The sequence below is a fragment of the Pleurodeles waltl genome, chromosome 9, assembly GCF_031143425.1.
Source record: "Pleurodeles waltl isolate 20211129_DDA chromosome 9, aPleWal1.hap1.20221129, whole genome shotgun sequence".
NCBI lineage: Eukaryota > Metazoa > Chordata > Amphibia > Caudata > Salamandridae > Pleurodeles > Pleurodeles waltl.
Genome location: NC_090448.1, coordinates 333,554,986 through 333,570,696, shown reverse-complemented (window position 1 = coordinate 333,570,696; position 15,711 = coordinate 333,554,986). Strand labels below are relative to the sequence as shown.

General features: G+C 45.9%; 1 protein-coding gene across 2 annotated transcripts in view; it reads right to left on the bottom strand.

Moving 5' to 3' along the window:
- Positions 1-15,711, bottom strand: part of RNF123 (ring finger protein 123) — a 1,441,353-nt gene that overhangs the window by 753,622 nt on the left and 672,020 nt on the right. For both annotated transcript variants that reach the window (XM_069206868.1, XM_069206867.1), the window contains exon 24: positions 5,824-5,969. In XM_069206868.1, the coding sequence (XP_069062969.1) occupies positions 5,824-5,969 (146 nt within the window). The remainder of the gene's footprint in view (positions 1-5,823; positions 5,970-15,711) is intronic.

The window sequence follows — 15,711 nt, the reverse complement described above, 5'->3', positions numbered from 1 at the left end:
ATAATCAAAAACAAATCAATAATCATAAAAATGTAAACTTCTGTGGATATTGTGCAATGAGACAGGATTTGTCAATTATGTCATATAATCTTTAAGCGTATAACTGTTAAAAGAAATACCTTTTGTTACAAGTGTGTGTGTGCGTGCATTTAATTATTGTTGGCCACATTAAAGCACCCTTCCTTGGGAGTTATACTACAGTGATATCACTAACAGAGTGTTAAAAAGATAGCTGCACCGCCTAACGAAGTGATTCATTACAACCTGGAGCACTTTTACACAGAAGCACATTTTCAGGAAGGAAGAGGTGACAAGGGTGATAACACTAAACTTATGCTCTCAACCTGCTCAAGCTTTCAGTTGCCAACTGCTTGTGTAGGCTTTTCGATGTCTGCTTGAGGGGTTAGGGAAGTGGGTGTCATGGGGAACGAATGGTATTGTAACATCGATATCTTACATTAAGAATATGCCCCACCTTAGAACGGATTAAGTCTATGAGTACAGATCATGTCTATGAAAAGTAGTGGACTTGTATCCCTGCTTTCAGGGCTGGTTCAAGGGCCAAGGCTGGGCGGCTCCAAAGAGCCGCACCATGAGGCGAGAGACAATTTCCGAAACGAGACACAAAAGTCCTCATTCTAACTCTGAAGCAAATTCCAATTAGTGCGCGATCACTTTCCCCCGCCCAAATCAATATTATAACCGGTGCTTTATTACTGTCCCACTTATTATCTGGATTTGTGTGAAAACAGGAAAAACGTGGTACAGATCGCGTGGGCAAGCACCGCAAGTTTCAGGTTTGTACATCTGGAAAGGGAATAAGCAGCAGTGGCGTAGCGTGTGGGGTGCAGGGGGGGCCGGCCGCACCGGGCGCAACATCTGGGGCGCAGCTCTCTGCCCCTGCCTGTCTCACTCACTCTCTTTCACTGCAGTGCTGGCTGTGCGAATCCGATCCGAGCCGCCGGGTCGCCGCCCACTGTGGAGGGGGGGGGGGGTGCCAGGCGTGCGGTGCGGAGAGAAAGCGAGGGACTATCTGGGGGAGGGACAGTGCAGCGGCCGCCCAGCGCAGCGCTGAGCGCGGAAGAGAACCACACCAGACCAGCCCAGGCAGCGTCAAGAAGAAGCTGGCAGCGGCGGCAGGTGACACAGGCCAGAGAGGAGAGAGCCAGTGGCGACAGACGCTGCAGGATGAAAACCTAGGAGGACCTGGAGGAGAAAACCTAGCCTGCTGACTGCTGTGACCGGGTCCGGGACAGCCGGTGAAAAAAAAGGTAGGAGTCACGAGTGACAGGAGTCAGGACTGACTGGAGTAGTACTGGGCTCAGTGGGCTGGCTGTGTAGTGCTAGTAGTAGTGACTAGACTGAGTGACTGAGTGTGTGAGAAGAAGAACACTGAATAGTATGCAACTATATGTGGACAGTGGACATAAAAGGCACAGAAGAATGTATTTAAATGGAGCCATATGATTATGTAGCGCTACTCATAGAGGATCCTCAGAGAGGGGATCTATTTTATGGGGAACCTGGCCTGCTGTAAGGGGGGAGATCTATATGGGGGACCTGCCCTGGCCTGCTCTAAGGGGGATCTATGGGGACCCTGGCCTGCTCTATAGGGGGATCTATGGGGGACCCTGCTGTAAAGGGGGATCGGCCTACTCTAAAGGGGGATCTATGGGGACCCTGCTCTAAATGGGATCTATGGTATACATTGATAATTGTTTATTTAATTAAAAATGTTTTAATACTGCTTAAATGTCGCAAACATTTAGCTATTGTCACACGGATCCTCCTCCTAGCCAATCAGGAAGTGGGATCCACTGCCTCATTGGCCGAAAGGCGAATGCATGCAATTGGCTGAGGCTGAGCTGCCGAGCAAGAGGCGGGAGGACTCGAGGAGACGCGGGGAACTGAGTAGAAGCCGCCGCTGCAGGTAAGTCTCTCTGCATTGAAAGGGGGCACACTGGTCATTCTGCAATGAAAGGGGGCAGTGAGCTGACCAGATAGATTGAAGTTTGGTTGGTTCAACAGTGACGAGACAGATTTCGATCCATATGTAGCTGCTCCAGCTCAACATAAGTTGATGTAAGCCAGTGGGTCTAGCAACCTTTAATTTTTTTTTTTTTTTTGCTGAAAGAGTAAGGCAATAGGCATGAAGGTGAATAAACATTATGTTAAGAGTAAAGAAATGGTTATACAATGAAGGGGTGCTAAAAGTGCAGCAAGGCAAGAAAGTGATTTTCTTTTTTTAGAATTTTAGCAGAATACTACACCTATATCATGCCATACAAAAAAGAATCTGGTGCACAAGGCAGGAAAAGGAGAAAGATAGAGACAGAGCAACAAGCTAAGTTAGCTAGGAGCCTTCACCGGTTTTTGGTGAGTACTGCTGAAATTACAGCAGGACCATCAGCAGCACCACAGGAGACTCATAATCCTGATCCTGTGTCGGTGGACATTCCTGTTCCTGCATTAGAAGCAGAGACAGTTTCATCTAAGGATGTTTATACTCAGGCAAATCTGCCAGAAAATATTGACCAAAAAGTTTATACTGATATTGGCTATTGGCCTGAAACCATGGATGAAACCTTGAAAACTGAACTTGTCAGGCGAGGGACAGAGGAACTGCAGAATAAGGATGCATGGTTTCCAAGAGACAGTAATGGCAGGTCATTTTCCAAGGATTGGTTCTACATACATTTGGAGAATGGTGAGACTATGTTAAGGACATGGTTGGTGTTTTCTCCTGTAAACAATGCTGCATATTGCTTTCCTTGCATGCTTTTTCAGAAGGCTAAAGGGAAAAGTTCATTTGAAAAGTCAAGTGGATTTAATGCATGGAGAAAGTTAAGCCCTAGATTACTAGAGCATGAGCGCAGTTCATATCACTTGAGTGCATTTACAATGTGGAAAGAATTAGAAATGCGGCTGCATAAACAGGAGACTATTGATGCTGCTGCCCAGCTTGCACAACAGAGGTCATTTGAAAAATGGAAGGCAATCTTAGTCAGAATACTTGATTGTGTTCTGTATCTAGCCAGGCAAACCTTACCCTTACGTGGTCACTCTGAAGATTTAAATACAGATGGTAACTGTGGAAATTTCTTAGAAACTTTCAAGTTACTCGCCAAATATGACCCAGTTGCCAAACAACATCTTCACAGAGTACAACGCACAGATGGTTACATTGTGTCCTATCTCTCTCCACAGAGCCAGAATGAGTTTATTAGCCTGCTCGGCGATCACATTCGAACAGTCATCTTTCAAAATATCATAAAGGCCAAGTATTTTGCTATAACGTTTGATAGCACTCCTGATATTTCACACACTGACCAAATGTCCCAAGTGATTCGATATGTGCATATTGAAGATTCAGGAGTCCATTTGACAGAGTCTTTCATTGACTTTATTCAGTTATATGGGAAATCAGCTGATGTCATTACAAAACAAATTTGTGACAAGTTGCAAGCTGATGGCCTTAAACTAGAGCATTGCTACGGCCAGGGATACGACAATGCTGCGACTATGGCTGGACACATTAGTGGTGTACAAAAACGTATTTTGGATATAAATCCCAAAGCAATGTTTGTGCCATGTAACAATCACTCGCTCAATCTTGCTGGGATGCATGCAGTTGGTGTTGGGACAAAGTCTGTTACTTTCTTTGGCACTGTGGAAAAGGTGTATGCATTTTTCTCAAGCTCCACCCACAGGTGGGATATCCTTAAGAAACATGTACCAATTCGTGTAAAGCGATCGTGTAACACAAGATGGAGTTCAAAGCATGAAGCTGTATGCGTACTTGCTGAACACACTGAGAAAATAATAGACGCTTTGGAAGCGTTGAGAGATGGGCCGGAAGAAACCTCTGAAACCAGGGGTGATGCAGGAAGTCTTTTAGTTTGCATAATGACATATGTTTTTTTCTCTTTCTTGCATTTTTGGAACCCAGTACTAACCGAAGTAAATGATACTCAGATCTACCTGCAGCAAGAAGGACTTGCGCTTGATCAATGCGTGCAAAAGTTAAAAGCATTGGCTTTATTTTGTCATGAAAAACGTGATAGTCTAGTGTCAAAGGCAACTGAGAAAGCTCTGCAGGTATGCAAAACCTATTGCATACCTACAGAGAGAAGAGTTGGAAGACGCAAGAAGATGGATGGTGAGAACAGTTGCGATGCTGGCTTGACCTTAATACAGGAAACAAGCAGAGAACAACTGGAAGCAATTGATCAGCTTCAGGCAGAAATTAAAAAACGTACTACGCAGATGAATATGCTTCACCAGCGATTTGCTTTTTTGCAAATCCAAACATTGTTGGATACTGGAAAAGATGATTTTATTAAGAAAAAATTCAGCACACGTGTGCTCAGTACACAGAATTGAATGCTCCATCTATGCTCACCGAAATAACTCGACTTTGGTACCACATTATCTTGTATAAGGAGGTAAATTCTGATGAGCAGGTTGCAAACTGGTCAGCTTTAGATTTGCTTCGCTGGATGTATAAGTGGAAGCTGCAAGAAAGTTTAACTAACTTTGTTGTCACATTAAGAATCTTTCTTAATATCACTGTTTTACAGCGAGTTGTGAAAGAAGTTTCTCAAAACTTAAACTAATTAAAACATATCAGAGATCTACAATGAGCCAAGAAAGACTGAGTAATCTAGCAATACTGTCCATTGAGAGAGACTTTAATGTAGATTTCAATTCCGTTGTTGAAAAATTTGCGCTAATTAAAAGAAGGCAAATTTAAATTAATCTGTATATACAGATTGATATCTTGCACTTCTATTAAAGAATTACAATTAGAGGTACAGGATTGAGGAAGTTGGCTCCATCTAGCCCAGTCTTGGATCATCTCCAGGGTATGGTTCCATTTTGATGTTTAGTTTTTGTTCTTGATATTTTTTGTCGTTTACGATGGTTGTGAGACAACATATAATAGCATGGCCCATGCTAGGTTACTACATTTGTAGATTTGTATTCATAGACCTGCTGAAAATATGGAGAATGTGTAATGCATGTTCGCACTCAATAAAGTGTTTGAAAATAAACTTGTATTTAGATGCATTTTACTTTAATTACATCAGTATTTTCATAACAAACAATACATGTGCTTAGGGGGTAAGGGTTTCTTTAACTAATCTAGTGGAAGAGACTCGAGTGCTAACATCCACGGGTAAGGGGGCGCAAATTACTTGCCTTGCCCCGGGTGTTGACAACCCACGCTACGCCACTGATAAGCAGACAGTAATAATGTATTATTGGGTCATCAGAGATAAATATAATTTAAAGGTGTTGTAATTGTGCACCTTGTAAATACCGTAACTGGCGGTGATGATATTGAACAGGTATATAATTACCCTCCGGGATTGTTGAGGGGTAGAAACGAGGCTCAACATTTCCTACAGTGACCTACTAAGAGGCTCAAAGTATAATCAATATTTCCCCGGTGTCAAAGATATTTTAGAAGATCTGAAATGTATTCCATGTACTGCTCTGCAGGGTAACACAAAGTGAAAAAATCTTATGTTCTCCATAATGTTCCCGCAAGCTGGGACACAAGGAGCCTTTCATTTCCAGTAAAAAATAAAATAAAAATAAAAATCTTCTAACCAAAAGAAAGTTGGCACGTGTACCTGTGCCACAATAGTGAAGTCTTTAGGTGTGAACTGCACACTAGTTCTCAAGCTAAATGAGGAAACTGGTTTGTAGTAGTGGAAATAAAGGCAATGCAGCACCTATTATTGGCGAACATTTCCAGTCTTCTCCCATCCACTGCCTACTTAAGAAGGATCAATAAAAAAAATAATTTCTACTTGCCTTTCCAAGCTGCTGATGTACACTGAGGTTATACATCATGATGATCCCATCAAGGATTTCTAGCAGCGAGTTCTCTGTGATTGGATGATCTGGCTCCTCTTCAGGTCTTCCCAGCAACAGACCCTCATTTTCGTGGTTGCCTTCAACTAGAATGCCCCAAAAAACAAGAGACTGATTCTTATAAAGGCATAAGTTGACATCATTGCTGCCCATTAAGATGCACCCACATGTAACAGTGAGAATGCAGTTACTATCTGTGCATCATGACTGAAAAAGATTACTTGGTTAAACAAAGTCTGACTTTAAAAGTGTTTACGGCAAGATTGCTATTTTCAGTGGCACAGTCTGCAGAGAACATTTTTCCTGGATAGCTCGGGTGCTTTTAACACTATTCATAATTTAAATGTTCTATGTATTCAATATTGACCTAAGATGCTTACTTACTCTAAGCTTAGAAGTAATGTATATAATCTTCCATTGTTTTCTAATTAGGGGCCAACATTTTGCCTGGATTTCAGTTGTGCTGGAGTTAGTACCCAAGGAATATCTACTTCTTTAGGGAATCTCTGCTGATAATCATAAGCACTGAATAGCCCCACCCATGTGCACAACACCAGACCACTATATAATAGAAAATCACTGGAAAAAATAAAAGATTACAGCAACTTTATAATTAGGTTCACGTTTTACCTCTCAAAACCATAGAAATTCTGCAGCTATAGATACACTTATGTTAAGAAACTATAACTCATGGACTAAAATTACTTAATGGCACAAGTTATAGTTTCTTCAGAGAAGTATAACTAACTGGTAAACATCTATGGTTTTGTGTGGCAAAAACGTGAACTTAACTATAACGTACCTGTAACCTTTGTTTTTTCAGTGAGTTTCTATGTTTTTTTTTTTTTAAAGTCATGTATAATTAATGTACGTTAATACAACCACCGCTGCACAAGGCTTTCAGCTGTGTGTGGTGGAGATTGGCCGCAGGGGCTAACCTGTGTGAGTGGGTGTACTTTTTTTTCCCCCATTGTGCAGCGGATGCTTCACGAAGCTACACTGGAGGCAATGCTGAGCCACACGACCCCCAAAAAATATTTGGGCATTTTTTGCCACTGACGGTCCCTCAGAGGCCTCACCATGGGCCACATGTAGGTAGTTCCGATTTTGCAGATCGGAAATTGCGAGTCGGTGCAACTCGCAATTTCCGAATCGCAAAATCGGATGCAGAACTGTGTCTCAGACATCATCTGCGATTCGCTATGGGGTCGCAAAGACCCACCTCATTAATATTAATGAGGTGGGTCGCATTTTGCGACCCCATAGCGAGTCCCTGCACTCACAGGGATGGTGGCCTGCTGAAGACATCAGACCTCCATGTCTGTGACTGCTTTTTAAATAAAGCAGTTTAAAAAAAATTTTGCAGCCCGTTTCCTTAAAGGAAAACGAGTTGCAAAATAAAAAAAATACCGAAACCATTTGGTTTCGTTTTTTCAGAGTAGCCAGTGGTCCATTGGACCACTGCCTACTCTGAAAAAACATTTTGGGCAACATTCACAAAGGGAAAGGGGTCCCATGGGTACCCATTCCCTTTTGCGAATGGATTACCACCAGTGTGACACTGGTGGTAACTGCGAATTGCTTTGCGACCGCATTCGTGGTCACAAAGCAATTTAGCATAGCGATGCAAGTCGCAAATAGGAAGGGGACACCCCTTCCTATTTGCGAGTCGCATTCACAATTTGCGAGTCGGTACCGACTCACAAATTGTGAATGTGCATCGCGATGGGCATTTTGCAGGGCGCAATCTGCGATTTTCGCAGTTTGCACCATACAAAATGCTTGCTACATCTGGCCCCATATGTTTTATGGGGTCTAGCCTGACCCCTTATGTGGTTTTTGACAGCCCCCGGCGCCAACCAAGAAACAAAATGGCAGCCACAACTTTTCTCTTAGGTTGCAGCCAGCCAATCAGGGCCTTCCTTTTCGCCTGGATAGGTAGGTCCCCCGCAGGTGGATCGGCACCCCTAGATAGCTATATTTTTCTTTCCTTAAAAACTCTGAAACAACTGAACAGATTTACCCCCAAAACACAATCTGCGGACCAAGATCTAGTTTTCTGCCAAATTTGGTATAATTCTATTCAACGGTTTGCACTGCAGCCATGTCTAAAACGTGCGAATCCCTATAGAAATGTCAAGTAGGATCCCTTTTGTGTGCCCCCACTTGATGAATCACCTCAAAACCTTCTAGACAGAAGCTGAACTAACTTGGGTACTAGGTTTAAAAATGTTAAGATTTCATAACATAACATTCATATACACATAAATATATATTACACATACAAAAGGAGACGCTGCACGCTGCACTCCCGGGGGCTTCAACTGCCAAATCTTTTAACAGCGAACATCAACCGCAGCCAGACAGTCTTCACCAACACGTTTCGACTCCAATAGTCTTAATAATGGTAGATAAGTTCCCTCTATTCATTGAACAGTTTATATTTTCATCCATAAAAAGCATTATACAAATTAGAATCTATTATGCTCCAATTATATAGGCACTGACAGTACATATATTATACTTGGCAAAATGATACAACATGGCCATTTATGAAATTCTATAAAATCCCAGTGTTTAATACTGAGGGCCTGGGAACTTGCGTAAATTCACTGAATTGAATGAAAGTAATACGCAAGGGCCAGACAAGTCAGTAAACATTGAGATTTTATAGACATGCTGCAGGAGTCTCTGGAGAGTCCAGCAGCTACACAATCTTTTCCTTGGAGTTTCTTGTTGCAGAGAAAGTCAGCTGTTCATGGGAAACTTGAGTCTTTACTGAAGGCTGGACGAGTTGGCTTTTTTGGCAGAGTCCTTTGAGGTCAGCAGGCAGTTGGGCGTGGTCAACTGCTTCATCTTTTCCTCTTCTGCGGGTGCAACTCTACTTTGTCCTCGTCTTCATAGGTCATCAGGATCTGAGTTCCAGGGTTGTCACCTAAATTCTCAATTTAGGAGCATTACAAGGAGTGCTAGGCAGTAGCCCATGGGCTAACTGCCTTTAGAGTAAATACACCTTTCTTATGTCCGCGTCTGCTGGGAATTGGGCATAACCCTAATCCTAGTGGCCTAATTCCTTCCAAACAAGATGGAGGAATTTGAAAAGTGGTGTCCATTTCAGCTTGTCCACCTTAGGGGTAGGACTGCCATGAAGTGGGTACACCTTCTAATCTGAATTGATAAAACCTCTGCCCAGTGAAGGCTTTTGTCTCAGGCCCTCAAGAGAGCTGGATCTTACCTTTTTGGAGGAGGGGGGGAGGGGGGGGGGGGGGGGGGGAGTTGGGGGGGGGGCAGAAATGTGTTTGCGGTGGCTGAACTGGTCCGGACCAGTCAACACACTAGTAGTTGGTAGGTTTTCAGGGGGCACCTCCTAGGTGCCCTCTGTGTGTATTTATTAATAACTCCATCACTGGGATCAGTGAGGGTTTATTATACTGAGATGTTTGATACCAAATATCCCAGGATTCAGAGAAGCGATCATGTAGCTGGGGAACTCGTAATGACCAGTGACAAGCACATGCTTTTAAAATAGCTTTCATGTTCACTTACTATATCTCACAATCGATAAAGACATAGCAAGGGCATATCTGCTCATACATATATGTCCTTACGTGCTTTGATGCACCCTGCTTTAAGGGTGACTAACACCTGCCACATGCAGTGATAGGGAAGTTGGCACACAGGGGTGTGTGACGTGTTGTGTTTTCAATTTATCCTTGTAGGAAGCTGGCCTGGTGTGTGGTGGGTACCTAAGGTACTTACACATTATACCAGGGCGAGGATTACCCTATTGGTGTAGAATAGGCAGTACCTAAAAGCCAGGCTCTCCAGAGGTAGTTGCGGATGAGCAGCCAAGGCTTATCTAGAAGACATGCAAAGCTTGTGCAATACCACTGTAGGCACACAGCACTTACACACATGAAAGAAAACACTCAGTGTTTCAAAAATAAAGGTACTTTATTTTAGTGACACAATTACCAAAAAGTACTGGAGAGGCAACTCCCCAATAGGAGGCAAGTAACACACTAGCTATGTACACTAGTAATCGGAAACAGGCATAGAAAGCAATAGAAGACAGTGCAAATAGCAATAGACAATAGTGTCCCGAGGAGGACACCAAACCATATATTAAAATAAAATGGAATGCGAATGCAGGATCCCCACCTAGGTAAGTTGAATGTGTAGAGAGGAGATGGGGGAACTAGGAAACCCCAAAGGTAAGTACCACAGTGCCCCTCCAGCGACCAGGAAGAAAGGAGTAAGTCAATGGATTTTCCCCGAACCACCCAAAAGGACGAAAAACGAGAAAATGCAACACCCAGACAAGACTGTAAGAAACCAGCTGGATTCCTGAAGAGGAAGACCTGTGGAAGAAGGGAACCAAGTCCAGAAGTCCCTGAAGTGCTCACTGGGGCAGGAACCACCACCCACCCGCCTGTGGTTGTAGGAGTTGGTCGATGGTAGGACAAAGCCCTGGAGCTGGAGAATAGTTCCTGGAGGATGCAGTCGACATTCCAAGCCAGATTGAAGATTGCAGTCGGTTAGTGGCGTGGAAAAGCCACCAACAAGCCTTGGCAAAGGCAGAAGTCGTGGTGCAGCAAAAGTGGAGCTGCTGGGGACCAGCAAGGTCCAGGAGGACTTAACCCGTGGGGGGGCCCTAAGGGGACCCTCAGCAAGCCATAGAGTCCACAGAAGAAAAGACATCCCCCACAGGAGACCTACTGGAAGAGACTCCAGGAGTCACAGAGGAGCCCACGCAGCACAATTGGAGAAGGGTCCCGTGCCGCAGGGGGAGCACGCAGAGGGCTGTTTGTCGCAGGAATGAGTGCTGGGTCTACACGGAGCCTGATGATCCCTTGAAGGAGAGGCAAACAACCTTGGTAGCTGCAAGAGACTCGGTGCATGGGGTACTGTCCTACGTGAGAAGGTAAGGGTTCACCTCCACAAAGTTGACAGCTAGCAGGGAGGACCAAAAGGACTACTCCAGACCACCACCTGTGATGGGGAGGCTATACCCCTTCCAAGCCATATAACACCTATTTCCAAAGGGAGATGGTGTTACACACCTCTCCCAAAGGAAATCCTTTGTTCTACCATCCTGTGCTTGAGCTGTTCAAGCAGCAGGAGAGCAGAAACCTGTCTGATGGGTGGCAGCAGCTTGGGCTGCACGGAAAATCACAGAAGGTTGGTAGGAGCAATACTGGGAGTCCTCTACGGAGCCCCCAGAGTGCATGGAATCATACTTCCAATACTGGCAACAGTACTGGGGTATGATTCTGACATGTTTGATATCAAACATGCCTAGGTTTGGAGATACCATTATGTAGCTGGACATAGGTAGTGACCTATGTCCAGTGCATGCATAAAATGGTGTCCCTGCACTCACAAAGTCGAAAAGGGAACTGTAGTTTGTGGGGGCACCTCACACACAGGTACTTTCACCCTGCCCTCTGGGCTAGGAGGGCCTACCACAGGGGTGACTTACAGAGACCTGGTGCAGTGACCGGTAGTGAAAAGGGTGCCTGCACTCTTTCACGCAGGCTGCAATGACAGGCCTGCAGATACATTTTGCATAGGCTCCCCATGGGTGGCATAATATATGCGGCAGCCCCTGGGGATCCCCTGGTACCCCAATGCCCTCAGTACCATATACTAGGAACTTACATGGGGGCACCAATATGACAAATGTGGGGTGTATTTGGTTCAAGTAACCAAGTTTAAAGGGAGAGAGCATAGTCACTGAGGTCCTGGTTAAGAGGATCCCAGTGCACATAGTCAAACACACTGGCAAACAGGCATTAAGTGGGGGTAAACCATACTAAAAAAGGGCTATTTTCCTACAATCCTGCATCAACACACGCAGTCTGCAATGGCTGCACTGTGTGGGTTTGATGAGGCGTCCCTGGGGGTGGCACAACTGGTGCTGCAGCCCTCTGATGTTCTTTAATATCCCAGGTCCTAGGTACCAGGGGTATCACTTACTAGGGACGTATAGTAGTAGATAAAGGGTTTGCCAATTGTGCAAAACAACTGGACAGTTTTGAGGATGGAGATCTGGCACCGGGGGGCTGGTTAGCAGGAACCCAGTGCGCTAACAGTCAAAGCCACATCAGAAACCAGGCAAAAAGTGAGGTTTAACCACGTCAAAAAGGGTGCTTTCCTACAATCTATTTTAGGTAAAGGACAGTTAAACCCCAGCAGCCATTCCCATATTTCTTTTGCATAAACCACCTAATTATGGGTACGTGGTAATTAGCTAAAGCACCAAGTTGCCATTGTAAACCTACTGGGGTAAAGTCGATCAACACTAAGTCATCCGCATATATTAGTATTGAAAGCTCAGTCGGCACTAGGTTCGGTGGGAGAGGGGGTAAGGATTAAGCAATTTTAAGAATCTTTAAAAAATATTCTAATATCAGAAATATAAAATAAAAATATTAATAAAATAATAAAAGGAGCAATAACACAGGATTTATATTTATAACTCACAGTTTTTCTTAGCTCATTGCCTGTTGAATGTCCCCTAGCTTATAAGATGAATAAATAGCAAAGTTTAATTTAGAGGATAATATGGTTAGTTGGGATATGTTGATCTCTTCTGTTCGGGAGATTAGTTATTATTGTAGAACAGAGAGCAATGCTTCTATTGGTTTCTCTTGCTCATGACTATGAGCATTAGACGGACAAATAAGTTACTTACCTTCCGTAACGAATTATCTGGTAGAGACTCTATCTAGCTGCAGATTCCTTACCTTAGAACTCCCTGGGGTCGGCTTAGAATCTGGAATTTTTCTGCTGAACAGTACCCTGCACGCTCCGTCGGGTGGCATTGTTCGGATCCACATGCGTCTTCCGACTCCGCATGGCGTCGTCAGCGTCGTTGGAGCCGTCTGTGACGTCACGGTCTTCTATATAGGCACCACCCCGGCGTACGTACGTCAGTTCTTTTCCACAACTTCCCACGCCAGAAGCGCATTTTCTGACTGAGCAAGAGTGAGCATCTTGAATTTATCCTTCTTGAGGAAGAGATTGATGTCCCTTAAATCCAGGATAGGGCGCAGACCCTTCTTCTTTTTGTGTATCAGAAAGTAGTGGGAATAACAACCACTGCCTACTTCTGACATCGGGACCCTTTCTATAGCTCCCTTGGCCAAGAGAGCCGTAACTTCCGTGTGGAGCAAAACTAAATGGTCCTCCATTGGCCGTTCTTTTGTCGGCGGGATAGGAGGGAAAGAAGGGAAGGGGAGGGAATAGCCCTTCCGTATGATCTGCAAGACTCATTTGTCAGTTGTGATGGAATGCCAGTGAGGGAGATGAAATTGAATCCTCTATCCAACTGGACGGACATGGTCCTGCAGAACCACACTAGGAGGGCTTGGGGGCTGTATGGTGGCTGACCGCTGGCCAGACCCTCTGGGTTTGACGGGAACACAACCACGTCCTCTCCCAGGATGGTGTGAAGTCCGAGGACGGTGGCTGAGTTGTGGCTGGTGTGGTACCGCGCCCCTTCCGAATCCTCGAAAGGTACGGAAGACAGACTGCTGTCAAACTGGCGCTGAGAGGCCCAAGGATCTGGCCGTAGCTGGAGAATCCTTGAACTTCAAAGCACAGAGTCTGCCTTCTCACCAAAAATGCGAGAGCCATCAAAGGGCATGTCCATCAAACTTGACAGGACATCTCCTGGAAAGCCAGTTGAACGCAGCAAGGTGTGGCGACGTAGGGCCACTGTTGACGCAATCGCTCTACCCAGCGAGTTGGTAGTGTCCAATCCACACCTGATTGTAAAATTGGCTGCATCTCTTGCATCCTTGACAGCCTGGGTGAGAGTGTCCTGTACACCCTCCGGGACCTGGAGCAGCACCTGTCCCACCATATCCCATAAAGTATGGGAAATCAGCCCAATAGGCAAGAGGTGTTTACTGACCTCAATGCCAGGCTGGAGGAAGAAAACATTTTCTTTCCAAGCTGATCCAGCCTCTTTGATTCCCTATCCGTGGGAGCGGAAGGGAAGGCACCACGGGAAGTGGAGGCTTGGACCACCAAGCTCTCCAGGGTCAGGTGTTGGGTAAGGGAACTAGGGTCGTTTGGAGCAGGTCTATGACAGCAGCCGACTGTCCTATTCACAGGAGCCCCTGTGCTGGGTTTGGACCATGTTCCCAGAAGGACGTCCGTTAGGGCCTCACTGAAGGGCAACATCGGCTCTGATTTAGTCACCCCAGACTGAAGCCCCTCTGTCAGGAGATTCGTCCTGACTGGCACCGTGGACAAGTCTAGGTCCAAGACCTCAGCTGCCCTACGCACCACCATAGCATAAGTAGCTCCCTCCACCATAGCCACGTTAGGAGGAGAGAGCATGCCAGTATCTGGAGACATGTCCAGTCCAATGGCTTCCCCTAGATCCTCATGCTCCAGTTCACACTCCAAAGGGTCCTCAGACCACTCCCACTCCTCTCCTGTGCCTGGCTGTTCAAAATAAGGCTCAGGCAATGATCTGGGCCTAATCGGCAGCGTCAAAGTCAGAGTCGGCGACGTACAACGTCGCTCTGAATCATCCAGAATGAGGATGGGGCTACTACCAGTGGGCGCCGGTGGTGGAGGAAGCATCGATGTCGGACCAGGAGGTCGACTGTGTGGGACCTGCGCGGTCCAGATCTGCTATCGGATCCTGGGGTCCCCAACGGCGCCGAGGCCAAAGCCACCGACGTCGAACCCGATGGGGCCCCTGTTGACCCCGCGGGCCCGAATCCCCACCAAAGGGTGCAGCCTGCTCAAAAACGAGATGCATGGCCTCGTAAAACTCCTTTGTGTGAGCGGGGGTCATTCCGGTCCACGGAAAAGGGGGAAGACGTGCAGTCGGCCCTGGCGACTGCTCTGCGGAATCGCGTTCGGAATGTCGACGTTCCCTAGACGCCTCGTCGGCTGACGGGCGTGGCGAAGTCGAAGTCCCCTTGGACTTCTTCTTGTGCCTCTTACCTGAATGATCAGATGACCTCGAATGTGAGGAAGAGGACTCGGGGCTCCGGTAGCGGTGCTGCGACCTCCTTCTACTGCGGGACCGTGACCTTCTCAGAATCGCACCGACCAAAGACGGCTGTCAGGCCGCTAGAAGTTTGAGGGATCTCTCCCTCAAGACCTTCGGAGCCATGGCCTGACAGTCAGAACACAAAGTTGAGTTGTGATCCTTCTCCAAACACAAGAGACACACTCTGTGTGGATCCGTGACTGACATTGTGCAATGATATGCACCACACGGTTTGAATCCAGTCTTTCTAGAAGACATGCATCAAACAATCAAGACGAAAAATCTCGACGTTCGTCAAAGAAAAGGGAAGCTCTTTCCGGATCTGCACTTAACCGGCGTGGAAGGAAAAGAACTGACATACTCGCGCCGGGGTGGTGCCTATATAGAAGACCATGATGTCACAGGCGGCTCCAGCAACGCTGACGACGCCACACGGAGCTGGACGACACACGCAGATCCGAACAACGGCACCCGATGGCACACGTACGGTACTGCTCAGCAGAAAATTCCCGATTCAAAGTTAATGCCAGGGAATTCTAAGGTAAAGAATCTAGTTAGCTGCAGATTTCTTCCCTTTGAATTCTTCCCAGGCGTCACACTGGATCCGCAAGATTTTCGTGAGCAGTACCCCTGTGTGGCAGTATGTGGGATCGATCGGCTCCGTGACTGCCGTCCGCGTCGTTTGTGCGGGAATGAAAATGTCACTTACCCAGTGTACATCTGTTCGTGGCATCAGTCGCTGAGATTCACATGGTATGCATGAGCTCGCCATCTGGTGTTGGGTCGGAGTGTTACAAGTTGTTTTTCTT